At 40.6% G+C, this 19,734-nt stretch overlaps 1 protein-coding gene across 1 annotated transcript in view; it reads right to left on the reverse strand.

Annotated features, from left to right (window-relative positions):
• Nucleotides 1-19,734, reverse strand: part of ARMC2 (armadillo repeat containing 2) — a 133,533-nt gene that overhangs the window by 54,188 nt on the left and 59,611 nt on the right. Inside the window, exons 6-7 of the mRNA XM_075268135.1 lie at nucleotides 15,007-15,068; nucleotides 8,934-9,035 (exon numbers count right to left, since the gene is read on the reverse strand). Coding sequence (XP_075124236.1) covers nucleotides 8,934-9,035; nucleotides 15,007-15,068 — 164 coding nt within the window. The remainder of the gene's footprint in view (nucleotides 1-8,933; nucleotides 9,036-15,006; nucleotides 15,069-19,734) is intronic.

The raw sequence follows: 19,734 nt of genomic DNA on the forward strand, positions 1-19,734 counted from the left end.
ATTATGAACATAATAACGTATATGTATGGCATAATGATCAAACATCTTCTTTTTCTACTCCACGCTCCATCCTTAAAAGGTCTCGCAATCAACGAGGCAAAAGGTCATATGACACGCATAGACGTGTATCATTTAGTTCAACAGATGTTGAGTCCGACGTTTCGGATAAGGACTGTTACGTGGATAATGAAAGAGAGTTTTTTTCCCCCAGGGGAGCATCAAAGCCACCGGACATAAGAAATTTGGGAACATTGTCAGCACAACAAAAACGCATCAAAAGAGACAACACCGAGCAGGACGGAAACACCGCAGCAAAACAATCGCGGTATCCAACTCGCAGGAATCATCAACGTTAGACAGGACAGTGTCTCATGGACATTCTGAGAGTAGTAGTGATCGGTTCACCAATCATCCTGTTCCTTTAGAGGGGATAGGCTCATTAGCTCATAGTGTATTGAATCTCTCTTCAATGTCCTTAACATCTAGCGACATTTCCCTTTTGTCCAAGGGGTTGACCTTTGTACCATCGGGAGGTTTTGACTTGTTCGAAACCTTGCTTGATTTGAATAAGTTCATCAGAATGATCACGGTCAAGAGACATTTTGTTGATTGTGATGTTAGGGAGGTGGAAATTACGGATAGTAATTTTAGCAATGAATATGCGCATTTGTCATTTGTGGAACAGAATTGTTTGATGAATTTACAGACCCTCACGGATGGTGAAGCAGACAATAAAATTGATGTTGATGTTCAGGTTAAGAGAAATAATCCCCAATTTTATCCCTTAGCCTCAAGAAGTACTGCCCTGGACCAATTCCAGGTTGCAGTAGAGAAAGACCTTACACGGTTATATCAGGACACCTCCAAACGTAGTAGGAAGGCAAATCTTACCATTGATGAGAGGGAAAGCTTATATAATTTACGAAAAAATCACGCTATTACCATCAGAATGGCGGACAAGGGGGGTCTTGTAGTTATCTTAAACACGGAGGATTATCTCAAATCCGTATATGACATCATTAATGATCAAAAAACTTACAGGCAACTGTCCCATGATCCGACCATCGATTTTTCACATACATTGGATAGTTTGTTGGCTGAGGGAATTTCAATGGGTGTTTTCTCGGAGAGGGATGTTGATTTTTTAAAGAATCCTTCTCCAGTAGTGCCCATTTTTCACGGGCTGCCGAAAGTCCACAAAGGTGTGTTCCCTCCTCCACTCAGACCCATAATATCGGGAATCAATTCTCTGAACGAAAAAATGTGTCAATGGGTAGACCAAATCTTACAACCCTTGGTCATCAGGAGTCCCGGATATTTGAAGGACACTAAAGAGGTCTTGAAAATATTTGACACTTTTGAGTGGAGGAGGGAACACACCTGGCTCTCGTGCGACATTATTGCTTTATATTCATCCATACCTCACAGTGTTGCCATTCAGGCTGTCTCGTACCACCTAACTAAATACACTAATTTGTCACCCAATTATTGTCAGTATATTATAAATGTCATTGAGTACCTGCTGGCACACAATTATTTTTTGTTTAATAATAGGTATTACCTTCAGACATGTGGGGCCCCTATGGGGGCCAAATTCTCCCCATCTTTGGCCAACCTGGTGGTCGCCTGGTGGGAGGAGCAATTTATATATACTGACAGTAATCCTTACAAAGACCACATTGAGTGGTATGGTCGTTTTATTGACGACACCTTGATAGTGTGGTCAGGCAGTCAGGATAGGATATCTGGGTTTATTGAATATCTTAATGATAACCCATTTAATTTAAAATTCACATACCAAATGGAGTTGCGAAGTATAAACTTTCTTGACATAACACTCACAGGAAATGATTCGCAAGGCAAGGTGACAGTCAGTGCTTATCGCAAAGAGATGTCAGGCAACACCTTGCTACATGCCAGTAGCTCTCATCCTAGGCATACTGTGAAATCCTTACCAGTGGGTGAATTCACCAGAATAAAAAGGGCTTGCTCAGATAGCAGTGTGTATGAGAGACAGGCCAAGGATGTGTATGGGAGATTGAGGCAGCGAGGTTATCCCTCCTGGATGATAGACAGAGGAAAAAACATACTAGCAAATAAAGACAAGAGAACTTTATTATATGATCAAAAACAGTCAGCTGACAAGAGGGGTATTTATTTTACAACTAAATATAGTGATAATTATCAGGAAGTAGTTAAAATAATACGCAACAACTTACCTCTTTTAAGCCAGGACGATAAATTACACTCAATAATGTCTGAAGGTATTAACTTTGTAGCCAGACGTGGACAGACTCTGGGAAATTATCTATCACCCAGTATGTATGTGGCTACAGTTAAAAGGAAAAGTGACACCTGGCTACATTTGAATGGATTTTTCAAGTGTGGTCTACACAGGTGCCAAGTTTGTAAGTTCGCTAGAAAGAGCACCTTTTTCATGAATGCGGGAGGAACACAGAGACACAACATAAAAAGTTTTTGCAACTGCTCAACTGATCATGTCATATACATGATCAGTTGTAATATTTGTGGGCTCAATTATGTTGGGTGCACTATCAGACAAGTCAAAATTAGAATCTCTGAACATCTTCAAAGCATTCGGAACCCAAATTTATCCAAAACCACAGGAGTCTCAAAACATTTCCTCACGGAACATAGGGGAGATTTATCCTCCTTTGAGTTTAAAATCATAGAAAAGGTTGAGAGACCCCTGAGGGGTGGTAATTGGGACCATAAGGTCAAAATAAGAGAGGCCTTTTGGATCCTTAATTTGGGTGTCCGACATCCGACTGGACTAAATCGCAGGAATGACCTTGCGTATATATATTAGAGTGAATTTTGACATCACATATCTCCCATGTGCATGACAGATTCTTTCTTCTTTTTTGATCCAATAGAGAATTGATTTAAATGCACTTGTAGACAATATTGGGCAGTAGGTGTCATCATATATAGAGGGGAGAGAGTCACATTCGGGTTACATCTATCAGGTGGACTAATATCCAATATTTGGATATAGTATAAAATTGCAGCACGTATCACCCACCGTTTGTCCATTTGGTCCATTAACAGCACAATCTTGTTAGTAGTATATATACTTAGGATCAGGAGTGTATTTTCTGGTGCAGATAGTGGGATAGATCTTACAATTTAGGGGATATCCGGACAAAACTTCCATTTTATATGACATATTGGTTATTATGTTTTGGGTCTTGGAGACTGTGTATATCATCACTAGGATTATAGCAGTTATACTTACCTTATAAAATTGTAGGAGATATATATATATTTTATGTAAGAGGATATCCCTAGTGTAGTTATTTAGAGCAAGTGTATGAACATATTTGTTTCAAAATAACAAGAAAGAGAAGGTTTGAGATACAGTATATTCATACATACACAGCTCTACGGTGAGGGATCACATGGTAGTCCTTCATCTCGGTATATACATGTTGAAACCGAGATCGCGGAATTTAAATTGTCCACTATCGGCTTCCGTCCTTTTTCCTGGTGTAAGGATCAAGACCAACACTGGGATTTATATCTGCCCGTACATGTATATAGCACTTTTCCCATCAGAATCAGGATATCTTGATAAGAAGGATTTGGAGGTTATGCAGGTAGGCAGTATTTAGCACGCTGATTTACATTTAAATAACTTCTCAGGGGGCTTATTGGTGCATAAGTTTTGTCGGGATGGCTATTTCATTATGCACGTAAAACCACCATGGTTTATATGGAATTTGCTTGTAGTTTGGTGATTTTGCATTTATATCATGTCCAATGTTTCTTTTATTTGTTTTGCTTGTTTTAAATGTTATTATTTTCAATGTGTGTTTACATGACATAGTTTCCATTTCCTTTTCCATTGGTTTGCATTTCCGGGACACCTCAGGTGTCCACAATCATGGTAAGGGTATTTATAGCAACTGAAGGGTGAAGTAAGTTATGCTACGACTAAGGGGACGTGCCTGTTCTTGAAACGCGTCAGCTGGCTTTACTTTTGAAACATGGAATTGATTTAAGAGCAATCATGCCTGTAACATATACTGGATTTTTTTAAACAAATGTACAAATAAACGCTATGTTTTACTAAAAAGGGACAGAAGGAGTGGAGCTGGAAATTTTTTCACTTTTTCTAAGGTCTGGGACACCTTGATGGCACCCCCTCGCCAAAGTGCCGCCACGGAGGGTCCTAGTGTCACCAGGCGTGAGAAGTATAGGCGCATGTTGCGGGAATACCTTTCCGACCACAGCCCTGTTCTCTCCGACCCCTCTGCGCCCTACACGTATTGGGTGTCGAAGTTGGACCTGTGGCTTGAACTTGCCCTATATGCCTTGGAGGTGCTGTCCTGTCCTGCCGCCAGCGTCCTATCTGAGAGGGTGTTCAGTGCAGCCGGTGGCATCATCACTGACAAGCGCACCCGTCTGTCAGCTGAGAGTGCCGACCGGCTCACTTTGATAAAAATGAACCACCACTGGATAGAGCCTTCATTTTTGTGCCCACCTGTGTAAAGCACCCCAACATGAAACTCCATGTCTGTGCTCAACCTCTCAAATTCCTCCACATCCTCATACTCATCCACCATAAGCGTTGCACAATTCTGCTAATACTAGGCTCCCTCCACCATGATTTCCCCTAACTCTGCTGGTTAGAGGCTCCCTCCACCCTGATTTCCCCCAACTCTGCTGGTTAGAGGCTCCCTCCACCCTGCTTTCCCACAACTCTGCTGGTTAGAGTCTCCCTCCACCCTGATTTCCCCCAACTCTGCTGGTTAGAGGCTCCCTCCACCCTGATTTCCCCCAACTGTGCTGGTTAGAGGCTCCCTCCACCCTGATTTCCCCCAACTCTGCTGGTTAGAGGCTCCCTCCACCCTGCTTTCCCCCAACTCTGCTGGTTAGAGGCTCCCTCCACCATGAATTGGTCCAAACTGGGGTTTTTAGAGGCTCCCTCCACCATGAATTGGTCCAAACTGGGGTTTTTAGAGGCTCCCTCCACCATGAATTTGCCCAAACTGGGCTGGTTAGAGGCTCCCTCCACCATGAATTTGGCCTAACTGGGGTTTTTAGAGGCTCCCTCCACCATGAATTGGTCCAAACTGGGGTTTTTAGAGGCTCCCTCCACCATGAATTGGTCCAAACTGGGGTTTTTAGAGGCTCCCTCCGCCATGAATTGGTCCAAACTGGGGTTTTTAGAGGCTCCCTCCACCATGAATTGGTCCAAACTGGGGTTTTTAGAGGCTCCCTCCACCATGAATTGGTCCAAACTGGGGTTTTTAGAGGCTCCCTCCACCATGAATTGGTCCAAACTGGGGTTTTTAGAGGCTCCCTCCACCATGAATTGGTCCAAACTGGGGTTTTTAGAGGCTCCCTGCACCATGAATTGGTCCAAACTGGGGTTTTTAGAGGCTCCCTCCACCATGAATTGGTCCAAACTGGGGTTTTTAGAGGCTCCCTCCACCATGAATTGGTCCAAACTGGGGTTTTTAGAGGCTCCCTCCACCATGAATTTGCCCCAACTCTGCTGGTTAGAGGCTCAATCCACCCTGATTTTCAAAACAAATGTTGGTACCAACCTCAACTTACTACAAGGGCCAAATTCACTGCTGGTGACAAGCTCTCCTCACTGCAAGTGCCAAATACACATGTTTCAAGGTGTTTTCCTACTGTCAGAGAGGTGGTATTGAGTGTGTAAAGTGTGTAGTTGTTAGGCTGTGATGTTGGGGTAATAGAGGGTCTTTGGTGTGTTAGATGCCCCCAGACATGCTTCCCCTGCTGTCCCAGTTGTATTCCAGAGGTGTTGGCATCATTTCCTGGGGTGTCATAGTGGACTTGGTGACCCTCCAGACACGGATTTGGGTTTCCCCCTTAACGAGTATCTGTTCCCCATAGACTATAATGAGGTTCGAAACCCGTTCGAACACACGAACAGTGAGCGGCTGTTCGATTCGAATTTCGAACCTCGAACATTTTAGTGTTCGCTCATCTCTAGTTAACACTAATATAAATGAAAGCTCCAGAGTTTGCAACTTAAAGTGTAATTCCAAAACAGGCTATAAAGTTCCCAATAGAATATTCGAAGCACTGCCAGGGAGAGTCTTCCTCATACATCTTTACTTATTGCAACAAGTAGAGCTGTAGCATTTACCAAAGTGGAGATGGTTAGTTTAAATTACTGTATCTCTAGTTTTATACAACAAGCTGCCAAGATTGAAGCTCTAGCTACAATACAAATGGTGAAATCACAAGTTAAATACAGTCATGTGCATGTAACCTTTGTGGGAGTTTCCTCTTTCCTCCTGCAGAGTCTGCCAAGGGTACTCTTTGATTTAACTACACTCTGACATAGTGAAGCCTTGGTGATATGTCCTCCCTTGTATCTGACCTTGTATCTCTAACATTGGGCTAATTTGAGACAGCAGAGACAGCCAACACATAAGAGCAATGTACTATCAGATCTAGATATATGAACTATTGGACATAGATGTAAACCTCTAAAAAAAAAAATTTTTTTGCGCTGCAGTGTCATGGGGTGTTTGGTGATCATTTTTGTAATATACTTTATTATCCTATATAAACATCCTTTTTAATAGAAAACCAGCAGTAATATCCCCCTTACTAACCCTCTACCTGAGCTGTTAGGGAGCATTCACACGATGTAACGTGCAGCGTGATCTGGCACGTATACGGCGTGTCAGAGTTTGCACGGCGTAAAAGCTCCCATTCATTTCAATGGGAGTTAGGATCATATATGCCGCGTTATTTTGCGGCCGTGATTTTGACACGCCGTATACGTGCCAGATCACGCTGCACGTTACATCGTGTGAATGCACCCTTAGGGTGCATTCACACTGAGTAAACGCTAGCTTATTTTGTAGAGTAAAATTACACTTGTAAATTTTGCTATCCCATTGACTTCAATGACATTTTACAGGCGTATTTTTACAGGCGTATTTTTTACAGGCGTATTTTTTACAGGTGTATTTTTACACTTGTAAAAAAATATCATTGAAGTCAATGGGATAGCAAAATTTACAAGTGTAATTTTACTCTACAAAATAAGCTAGCGTTTACTCAGTGTGAATGCACCCTAAGGGTGCATTCAGACTACGTAACGCCGGGCGTGTATGAGAGCCGTACACGCCGGCATTACGGCAGACTGCCAAACACTTCCCATTCACTTCAATGGGAGCGCTCGTAAACGCCGCTGTTACGAGCGCTCCCATTGAAGTGAATGGGAAGTGTTCGGCAGTCTGCCGTAATGCCGGCGTGTACGGCTCTCATACACGCCCGGCGTTACGTAGTCTGAATGCACCCTTAGGGTGCATTCACACTGAGTAAACGCTAGCTTATTTTGTAGAGTAAAATTACACTTGTAAATTTTGCTATCCCATTGACTTCAATGACATTTTACAGGCGTATTTTTACAGGCGTATTTTTTACAGGCGTATTTTTACACTTGTAAAAAAATATCATTGAAGTCAATGGGATAGCAAAATTTACAATTGTAATTTTACTCTACAAAATAAGCTAGCGTTTACTCAGTGTGAATGCACCCTTACTAGGGAAAGTCCGTACACAGTTGTATTGTGAATATGTGGAGCTGAAGTATTTAACAAAGGGGGGTGGTCATTTCAACTAACTGTACTTCCAGTTTTATACCACCTAAGGTTGGGGCCTCATATGGCATAAACACCACAGTTTGGCTGCAGCGGAAATGCCGCGGAAAAAAACGTTTAGTTTTACAGTCCGTGTATAATGTATAGGATTCTAGCAAATCCCATGCACACACTGAGGAAAAAAATCTGCAACACAGACACTGCGATTTCCAAAAACATTGTGGTTTTGGAATTCGAAACATGTCAATTGTACCTAAGGAAACACTGGCCATTTATCTATAGGTCTAATGGAAGCAGAAAGTCTTCAGAAAAAAAATATGTTACACTTTAAATGATAGAAAATGGTGAAAAAAAATAAAAATCCCATATAAATCGCTGACTAATTTTAAATCCCTGTGTCAGAAAGTAGGACATTGGACACTAAGCAAAAAATGGTCTATTTATAATACAAAAAAGAAGAAGAAAAGGCATCTCTAGATATAGTTGTTGCAAGCTAGACAGTTTTTCATACTGTTTTTAATACTAGCCATCAGACAAAGCTTAAAAGAGTTGTCTAGGAACTGGTCTTGGTGGTTTCATGGACTTCAGGACTTCCAGCAATGAGGGCTCTGGCAATGAATGCCCTGGCAAAGAGGCCCCGACATGAGACAAAATAGAAATGAGAGACAACAAAGCAGTGGACACATGCGAGTATGCTTTTTTTTTTTTTTTTTTTAAAAAAGTTTATTTTACATCTCTCCTAACCTCCACAGAGGTTGATCCAATTCCTGGACAACCCCTTTTATATCATTTTAATATTTTTATACTAAGTGTGGGGAAGGTAGCTTGGTAGAAGCAGTGGTGTGGACCCAATCAATCAAGACAGGGACACAAACTATGCAGCAACCAGGTTTATTTAAAAAAAAAAAAAAAGGAAAATAAATAAACTTCAAGCACAAATGAGCAAAACAAAATACAGCCTTAACTTCAGGCAAAAATAAAACAAATTCCTGCTCGTCCGAGTGACTAACTAAACAGAAGTAATAACCTAACTATACTTGTGGCTTACTTCCAGCCACATAAAAAATACAAGCAATAATTGGTCTCAGGTTACAAGACAGACCCAGACACCTCCTCACTTCCTGGATCTGCCCTGAAGTGCAGGTTCTGCAACCTTTAGTGGGCCAGTTCGAGCCTCAGGACCCACACCTGGGGCTGAAACTTATTCTAGACCTGCACTGGACCACACATAAGGCAGGAATCTGGAGCTGATATAGCGTGACTCTAGCACTCTGCCTGTCACCTTCTCACATAAGTTATAACAATCTTTCTTACCTTGCTGGGCTTCTTCCAGAGCCTGCAGAATTGGTGAAATGTTCTCATTCCAGTAACTCCTCTCCCATTCAGTTTCTGATTCATTCCCTGATGATTCAGCTTCTGAATTGAAAGAAAAAGACATATAAAGAATAATAACATACTAAATAGTGACAATTATTTTATACTCCTTACTCTTTTGGCAAAACCAACAAAAATAAGAGCTTTACTAAAATAAATAAATAAATAAATAAATAAGTAAACCACCAGACTCAAAAGATTTTTTTTAATTTCTGTGTCAAACATTGGTCTGGGTTTGTACCCAGGATGGAGGGATAGATGGATACCAGTATTGTGATGCAATGATTTTCCAAGTTCTTTTTTATAATTTAAGTTTCTTTTCCACTCATGTCTATATAAGCATATTTTTCCATTTAAATCCTTTTTTGGATTGAATAAAAGTGATAAAACATAATAAAAACAACAAAATAATATTTTACGTGACTGTAATTACAATGTGCCATACAATAAATTCACACTGTAATGTTGCCTGTACTGCATATGAAACACTGAAGTAAAAAATAAAAAGACAGATCTTTTATTTTGGCATCCTTTTCACCCTAAAAACATTCTGCCACAAACAATCATACTCTATCACCAGTTAAAACAGAAGCCAATGAGATTTAGATGTAGTGCTGTATATACTGTAGCAAACCATAGATAATGTATGGTAGCACATGGAGTCCTATGTTAACACAATTCTATTGCCCCCATTACTTTATGTGTGCATTTTTATTTCATTATTGTAAATTGTAAAATTGTTTTGAATTTTTTTCAATAAAATTACAGTCAAGTTACAATGTCCTCAGGATATGGTTTTTCCATGGTCTTTTCAGGACTACTGAAACTTGTAACCACACTCAATATACAATGCTTGGCTGGAGGTTCCAAAAATCCAGCATGGTCATTCAGTGGTAAACCCCCTATATTAGCGAAGTACATACACTGACTAGTAGCGCCTTCTATAGGAAACTGCAGTACTACATGTTTCACCTGTGCCACAATGAGCCTCTCATTGAGAGCAGCTCCATGTTATTTTGGAGGTACCCTGTATACACCATTAAGGACCATGAAAAATCATCTGACTTTTTTTGTGAGGATTTACTAAATCTACATTAGTTAGCACTCGCTCCTGTAGCTCTATGGAGTACAGAGCGTACTGTGCCTACTTGCGTAAGTGGCCACAAAAGAATGGCCACCCGCAGAGCCCACTTGCGCATGTGTTGAATTTTGCTCCCCCCCACCGTGCGCCAGAAGAAGACGAAAGAATTGGCCGTTGCTGAAGAAGATGGAGGCGGCGCTGGAGAGCGTTCTCTCGCAGCATTGGGGACTGTTTGAGTGCTGGGGTCCGCCCCCAGTGCTGCGAGAGAACTGATTTGCATACTGACAAAATCGGGATTTCAAATGAACGGCAGCGCGGAGAACATATCGAAAGATAGGAGAAGAATAGCCTTTCTTAAGGCTATTCCTACATGTTTGAATGATAGGATCCCTTTAAATTAAATGAAATGGCCTGAACATTATGTGGGGAGATGGACTCCCCGCATTATAGTTATCTATAGTCCCTGCTTCCCTGGGAAATACAGCACTATAGTGATTACAGTACAGGACAGTATTCTCAGGGAGGCAGGGACTCCTAGCCTCAGAGATAATTACAATGCAAGGAATCTGTCGCTCCCCACAGTGTTTAGGCCACTATAGGATCAAATTTTACAGCTGAATACAGTAGTTTGAAGCCATGACGCTAGTGTGAACACAGCCTAGCAAATGCAATGACTGTGACTGTGTGACTAAAATATGATATTTTTTAAGTCTTTGCATAATAAGTCCTTCTCTTACAAAACTGCAGACCAAAATCATTGAAATAACCATCAGAGAGCTGTGAAACATTGTTAAATCCAATACTGGATTATGATGGATTAAAATAGAGTCCTACAATAAGGAATATTTATGCAGTTTCAAGTACTGGGTTTACATGAATTTTGAACAGAAGATGCATTTGGATATTATTTAAAGCAATTCTTTGTGTTTTTTACAAAACCAAGTCATCACTTTTTTTTTCTGTGTCAATAACCTTGAGAAGTGGTTTTGCATCTATCACTTTGGGTTTCAGATAATGAACAGGAAACTTGAAAAAAAAAACACAAATGAGTATTGAAGTTTGCGGTTCTAAGTGGTGTACTCTCAGCACACATAGCTCTGCTGGTCACAAAAAAACTACCCTGTCTTCAGCGATTGGCTACTGTTTTTAGCACAGAGTTTCTGGAGCCCTAGCAACACTGTAGCAGTAAAGCCTCTCCCACATACACTTAAGTCGTACATTGTTCTTGATTGTCTCCTCCAAGTGCTCACCGCAACAAAAAGAAGTAAATTGACAAACAATTCTGAAAATCTGCTGAGATATAATTGTAATATAACTAATATAAACTGGGATAAGAAAAATAAATTTACACTACGGTAAATAAACCAATGTGTAAATATTATATTATTATTATATGTGGATAATATCACTATAGAACAGAGCATGCAATGGTTTGTAGTATGTGATCAAGGATTAGACTACAGAATCACATTTTCTTTAACATGCATGCTCTTGTCAGTGACCCTGTTTTTGCACAGCACTGACAGTATGCCAGAGAAAAAAAAACACAAGATTAATTTACTAATACTGAAGAACAGGCCCTATTGCTGACAGCAACCAATCAAAGCTCAGCTTTCATTCTTCTATAGTAGTTTAAGACATTAATGCTAAGCTCCGATTGGGTCATTGATTTATGAAGAAGAACGGCAACAAATCAATAGAAATGTCAGCCTTCGCCAATATTCACAACCCATCACAACATTCACAGAATATCAGTGTTTTAAACCACTACCAAGTTTTAAGCAAATTATACTGGTGTATTCTAATAATACTAGTCAGTACTACAGCCAGATATACTTATATTATGGCATGCTTTTTTAACAGATACATGTCCTACATCATTTTATCTATCACATACATAATATTGGCTTGAGATTTTTTTTTTTAAATACTTAACATATGAGCAAAGCTCCGGAAGGCACGATTATAGATTATGGCTAAGACCCCACGAAGCGAAACCTCAAAAAATGCACAGCACATTTCTACCCCTATTATACCTATATGAAAAATGCTATCGTGTCCACAGCTCATAATTGTGGTGCTGCGATTTTCAAAAGCAATTCTGAAAACACAGCTTTTCCGCTGTGCATTTTTTAGTCTTTTAGGAGACTTCTATATGACATTAGTAAATATAATTCAGTATGACATTATATTGATTCCAGACATAGAAATGTTCTAAGGTATGATCTAACATAAATTTCTGAACAGTCCTGTAGGTCTTTGCTAGGCCCCAGGATGTTCAAAATCATTAGAATTAGCAACCCCAAATCTGGGACCTGCATGCAAATGAAAATGTGCGCCCCCCTATCTGTCAGCACCGTGATGAGCATTAAAAGAGTTTAACATCATGAACAAAGATCAATAGTCAATTCAGTTGGTTTGGATATTACTGGGCAAGTGCCAAGGCTCAAATTGGCAGAAAAAAGACAGCGTATAGGGATCACTTGATAGCTTTGAGGGAAACAGGAAGATAGTTATTGAGGTACTTGTGGAAAGTACAGTAGCGGGGTCCATCAGGAGAAGAAGAGCTGGTGTTGTGAGGAGAAGAATATTGGCTCTGATTAGAGATGAGCGAGTACTATTCGAAACGGCCGTTTCGAATAGCACGCACCCATAGGAATGAATGGAAGCGGCCGGCAAGCAGACTTTGGCTGCGTCCATTCATTCCTATGGGTGCGTGCTATTTGATACGGGAGCTTTGAATAGTACTCGCTCATCTCTAGCTCTGATGGATCATTCCATCAAAACCAATACACTGTATTTCCAATGTTTAGACCAGGGGTAGAGAACGTACGGCTCTCCAGCTGTTGCAAAACTACAACTCCCAGCATGCATACTGGTTCTGCTGTTCTGGGAACTCCCATGGAAGTGAATGGAGCATGCTGGGAGTTGTAGTTTCAGAGCAGCTGGAGAGCCAAAGGTTCCCTACCCCTGGTTTAGACTATTTTCTCCTTCATCACTGTGCAAAAGGGACATGGATGGCATCCGCTATTAATAATGGGCAACTCTGAAGTCATTCAGTGTCAAGAGTTGCTTTCGGTGTGCGTTTGCTAAAAAGAGGGTCTTCTCAATTATCAAATATACCTAATATAATATAATATAATATAATATATCTCAAGTAGATGGTGGTGGACTATAGTAAACAGAGAAGTGCTCCGATCCTGGTGGAGATCCAAGGGACATGCACTGAGATAGTGAAGACCTATAAGTACCTGAGTGTTCTCCTCAATAATAAACAGTACTGGGCTGATCAGCTGGATGCGCTGCACAGAAAGGGTCACAGCAGGCTCTACCTGCTCAGGAGGCTGAGGGCCTTCGGAGTCCAGGGGACACTTCTTAGGGCCTTCTTCAACTCTGTGGTTGCCTCAGCCATCTTTTTCGGTGTAGCCTGCTGGGGGAGCAGTATATCAACCAGGGACAGAAATATACTTGACAGGCTGATCAGAAGGGCCAGCTCTGTCCTGGGGAGCCCCCTGGACCCAGTACAGGTGGTGGGTGACAGAAGGATACTGTCCGTGGTGAGCTCCATGCAGGAGAACAAATCCCACCCCATGTATGGGACCTTGATGGGACATGGCAGCACTGTAAGTGACCGTTTGCTTCACCCCAAGTGTGAGAAGGAGCGCTATCGCAAGTCCTTCCTCCCAACCGTGATCAGGCTAGATAATCTACATCAGACCAAGCAAAGATCACTCCGCACAGAGAACTAATGATTATGATGTCTTCCTTCTTTCTTTCTTCTCTTCCTTAGCTGCTATGGACTCCTAGTATATCTTCTCTTCTCAGCATATGTGTGTCTACTTCCGTAATATATTACTGTGTTATTATCCTGTATCTGTATTACTATGCTGCTGTAACATGCTGAAATTTCTCCCACTGTGGGACTATTAAAGGATTATCTTATCTTAATAAAAATGCTTTTGAAAGAGTGTTTTACTTTTTTAACTCCTTTTTAGAACTTAAAGTAACAAACGCTATATACAACCTGTCCATTCATCCGGGGATCTAGCAAAGAATCTCTGTCCAGGTCGTCAGTCTTCTTGACCTTTGAGCCGCATAGGAGTGCATCAGTCAATCAGTCAATGAGCAGTGATGCTTTGTTCAAATGCTTGTGCACAGGCAGAAAATAAGCAAAGACCGGGGACCCGAACTGAGATTCTCTAGTGGATCCAGGGGTGTAGCTATAAGGGGTCCAGTGGTAGCAGTCACTACTAGAGCCCCAAAGGTCACTCTGCTGCATAAAATCTTCCATTATTAACATTCAATGAGAAGCTTATACAAAGTTATTCTGTCTTACAACACAGTCTCCTTTATTCTTTTGTTGTTGGTTCGGCCATATGCAGGAGGTTCCTGGTGAAACCCAGGCATGTCCATTGACATTTTTCTGCATGTAAAATTCTGTTTACGTGCATATCACTTCTTGGGTAGACATTGCTTTTGCCAAGTTGAGAGTTGGATGGTGGTATTTAGTTATGCTTTACAGTATAGCACACCGTAAGAATAAGCAAAGGTATGGAGCAAGGCAGTAACACAATAGTGTAGGTTAGTAGCATTCTTACCAGTAGGAAATACAATGACACATCAAGTCAGGGACAGTCAAACTGTGTTTTCAACCTGTGTAACTGCAAATCGGCCTTGTAGTAAAGAAACAACTACCCTAACAGCAGCTAGAAAATTCCAGCTATGTGTTAGAGTACATGTAAGAAAGACATAAAAGGGAAACTCTATAATGAACAGAGGTCATCAACTTCATGTAACTGTTCTTGCATCAAAGAAAAAAAAAACAAGAAAAATGATTACCTTAAAGTAAATAGAGCCTATTTCTTCTACATAGAGTCAAAGAAAATACTATGGTACAAGAACTAGTAGGTAAAATACATATTAAAGTTTTACCTCTATGTAAGGCCTTGGATTCATCTGGAGATGGAGACTTGCTCTTGTTTCCACCAATGTTGCTAAACAATCAATAATAGAGAATCAGTGTGAGGGTTTATCATAGCCAAAAAAAATAAAACATACCCAAACAAGACAGTAAATTAATGTACCAGTAGTTTTATAGCCAGTCAACTAATACATTTCTCTGATCTAGTTCTTACATAACTAGTTATAAATCAGGGTCAGGGGATAATCATACACATTAGGGAAAGTGTGTACCTACATAGGCATACGGAGACTTACAAGTCATTCCTGCTCCGCTAGGGATTCTGGGTAAAAAATATGCAAGTCTATTGTCCAGGATGTAATTAGGAGAACAGTGCCTCTGTACGCTGCCCTCTAGGGGCAGCTCCCTTAACATCATGCATGACTCAGTTAATAAGCCTACTGACATGATGCGGGGTTTATTGCCAAATTAGTATTTCTATTCCAAAAGGAACAGATTCCCAGCTATGGACAGCGCTGTTTCTGTCTTTTGGACCTCGTCAGCATAGCCCAGGGATACTAATTTGGCAGAGTGAGAGTCTATAGACCAGGGTCAGGGCATAATCATACACATTAGGGAGAGTGTGTGCCTACATAGGCAGTACGGAGACTTACAAGTCATTCCTGCTCTGCTAGTTAATGTTATAAATCAGAATGCATAGTACTCTACCTTACTAAAATTCATTAAAAAGTCTAGGCCACTATAGATCATCAACAAAGTTCATGAAGAAAGGTCGATTTATGCTTATGAACAAAAAGGTTTATACATAAACAACATTAAAAAGGCTTTTTAAAAAAAATTCAACAATTTTTTTCAAATAGTTTATTGATCTTTCATTATTATCATAGTATGGTCTAGGACAGACCTGGGCAATGTATGGCCCGCGGGCCACATCCGGCCCTCTGCCTGCTTCTATCTGGGCCAGAGCATAGCTTTTGGAAGTTTGTTCACGGACTTGTGATTACATCAATACAGCCTATCACCAGGATAGGCTATGACTCGTTAGTGGGCGGAGCCACACAGGACAGCGTGAAACAGCAAGCAGCCGGCAATGGAGACTGCTGGATGATAAAGAACAGAGTAGAGACAGCATGTGTGAGCAAGAGGGGGGAACTAGGGGAAGATGTAGGGGGGCAGTTAAACTGAATGCAGATGGAGGGTGACAATAAACTGGGGGACAGATGGAGGATGAAATTAAACTGGGGTCAACTGAAGGAGGATATTAGACCATGGGGGCAACTGGAGGAGGATATTAAACCATGGGGGGTAGCTGGAGGGGGATATATCTGCCTCTAGTTGCCCGCGGTTTAATGTCCCCCTCCAAGTATCCCCATTGTTTAATGTCCCCCTCCAGCTGCCCCAGTTTAATGTCCCCCCTAGTTTCTGCTAGTTTACACTGGGGCACAAGGAGAGGGACTTAATACCTTGGGACATTTGGAGGGGAACATTATAATGTGGGGACATATAATGTACAAGAGACTGTAGGAGGATTATACTTTGTGGGGGCACATGGAAAAATGATTGCGAATGGGCGTAGTCAGCATAGAAGTGGGTGGAGCTAAATTTGCCACGACGCGCATGGCCCTCTAGAACCGTTACAATTTCTCATGTGGCCCCATGGGAAAATTAATTGCCCAACCCTGGTCTAGGGCTATATTCAGATTTCTGATGGCTGTTGTCAGAACTAAGAAACCAACCCGCTTGAAGTTAAGACACACTATGGGAGGCATTCACACTACCATTAGTAGTGTCCGTTCCTAGCATCCATTATAAAATGTTAACAACGGACACTAACAGAACCGTCATAAATCAGAGGGGACTTTATATGTTGTCTGTTAGTGTCCATTTATACCAAATCCATCACATGTCCGTTTTTTTTTTTTTTTTTTTTTTTTTTAAATACAGTAAGTACCTGGGGTGCAGGACTTGTGTCTGTTCAAAATTTAAAATTCTGGCTATTCCTTTCCATTGCAGAACAAAATCTGCAGCGAAAATGCTGTGATTTCAAAAACCATTGCGTTATTGTAAATTGTAACATGTCATTTATACCTATGGAATCACCGGCTTTTTCCGTATAGGTAAAATAGGCACAGAAAGTCTGTGAAAAACATTGCATAAAAAAACGTGATGCGTTTCTGCTGCAGTCTTTTCAGCAGTGTTTTTCATCTGCGGCTCACTATGTGGTGCCTTAGCCTTAAACTCTCATAGTGTTTCTCAATGGCATCCTTGAAGATTCCATTTTTTTTTCTTTAAAACATCTGAATAGTATAATACTATGTCCCTGCATGCGGACCCTAAACCATTTATAATTCTGCAATATTTAAAGAGAATTCTAGAGAGGTGTTTAGTAGATGCAATTACACACTCTAGTTTTATATAAAGAAAGTAATGTATTATTGCAAGCTAATGGTCTTAAAAATGTTAATAGACTAATGCATTCTCCAGGAAAATATTGCACGCAGCCACACCCCAGGAAACCAGTAGATTGCAAAGGAAAGGCATACTGAGCCATATCTGAATATACAGTACATTGCTGCAACCCAGCCTTAGCTAAACCGCTCACATTACAATAGAGACCATGTCAGACTGAAGAACCAAAGATGACCACCCAACAGCCACCTGGTAATAGCCTACATCACGACTACTTCACTGAAATCTTGCATATGTGCTAACTGCCCTCCAAACAGTGCTGAACATTATTGAGTAGTTTCCCTGTATTGTCATCCCCCGTAGTACTGTGCATATCCCAGTAGCTCAGCATCAGTACTGTATGTTGAATGACACAGCCATAGAACACACTGCACGCATGTGCAAGATTAGCACCATCTGAACAGCTTCTACCCTCACCTGCTGTCTCTATCCCCCTTACCTCATAGAGTGTAAGCCCTTGTGGGCAGGGCCCTCTATCCCACTGTACCAGTTGGTCACTGTTAGTAGTGTACTTGTTTTATGTATTGTATGTAGACCTTAAAATGTTCAGAACCATTGAATTATCTGTGCTCTATAAATACTACTATTAATAATAATGACGATTGTAGTGAGGGAGCTGTGATGCAGGCATAGCACATATTACAAATTTTGGGGCCCCTCACTGGAAAAAAATTTCTATGGTCAGTATAGGCCATAAACACCTTATCAGGAGTGGGCCTTATCAGGAGTGGGCCGATACAAGCCCCCAGACTGATTAGCTGTACAGCGCCCATCCTGTGTCCAAAACGGGGCTGTAAGCAGAAAGCTCTGTCCAATGGAGAATGTCACTGGTTATTAAATCCTTCTAGTGATAATGCATTGACTTTGCTAGCCTTCCCCTGGTCTATATAGCAAAGCTGAGAAGTAAGCAACAGGAGAAAGGAAATATTATTGTGTTAGCTCTAATGGTAGCTTGAAAATTGCTATAGAAAGGAACTAAAAATTTTATAGAATTTGTACCAAAAACCTGACCTAAAAATACACAATAATAATTTCCAATAATACAGTAACATCACTTATTCTCAGAAATTTATTATAACTGCACATTAAAAACAAACCTTTTTATTACCACTAGAGGTCTGTCTTGCCAGCTAAGAGCTTCAAACAAGAAATTTATGGATTTCAAGAAAATGGTAAAAATGATCTATAACTTCATTCTCCAGAGAAAGTATAAAAATGTTTACATTGTTAATTGGAAGGAAATCATAATGGCAAGTGGCCAAAAGCATGTGGAGACTAACATTATTTTCATTTGATCATTTTATCATTGTCCTCCTAATTTATAGGAATTGCACTTGAAATCAGAGTTATAGAACTATCTGGAAGGAGCAGACAGATTCAACCACAGAATAAATAAAAAACAAAAAACAATGGTCAATCCACCATAATGGTTGCACCACAATCCTGGCATAAAAAAGGCGCAGATCGCCAATCTGTGACTAAATAAACACCACTTACAATTAAAATAGTCGCAAGTGGCGGTTTTACTTCAGTCTCGTCAACTTTCTGACAGTGGGCAGTGAAGCAGGTGTGGCCACCACCCGTGCCAAAAAGTTGTGTAAACAACAGTAAAATCTATGCCAGGAATGAGTAAGGATACCAGGAAGATGTACCCAAGTCATAATAATAATTCTTCCTAAAGACTTGAAAATAGTTATAGAGCAAAACTTCTCATGTAAGCTGATCTATACTCTCAAATCTGAAATCACTGGGCAGACATCATTTACAAGATATACACCCACATATAAATGGAGCATGTTTAAGCACTTTCCATTAACAATGCAAAGTCGTTAAGACACAAATATGACGCAGAGCAATGCAAAAATCACAATCGCTAAATAAATTGTTATTGCAAGTGCTTTCCAATAATTGCTGAAAGGAATATGGAGAATTACAAATTTCTCATGGGTGCCACCTGAGAGCAACATCAGAAGGAGTGCAGCACTGTATCTGTGATATTACACAGCAGTGTTGTCGTAGGATTATTTAATAATGACAGAAGCCAAGCAATATGGCCTATCCATCAGCTACATGCCACTTCCAATGCCTGTACCGATTCCGTTTTAATAAGCAAAACAGATATCATATATAAGGAGCGGGCCCTGGTAACACATAGTCAAGTTTCACTTTGTAATAATTGACATTTAACATTATTGGTTAATACAGAATCACTTTCAGCTCATTTTTTTCTGCATATTCCTATTGTGCCCATCTATCAGAGACAACGTCCT

The sequence above is a fragment of the Leptodactylus fuscus genome, chromosome 3 (genome assembly GCF_031893055.1).
Source record: "Leptodactylus fuscus isolate aLepFus1 chromosome 3, aLepFus1.hap2, whole genome shotgun sequence".
In the NCBI taxonomy this organism is placed as follows: domain Eukaryota; kingdom Metazoa; phylum Chordata; class Amphibia; order Anura; family Leptodactylidae; genus Leptodactylus; species Leptodactylus fuscus.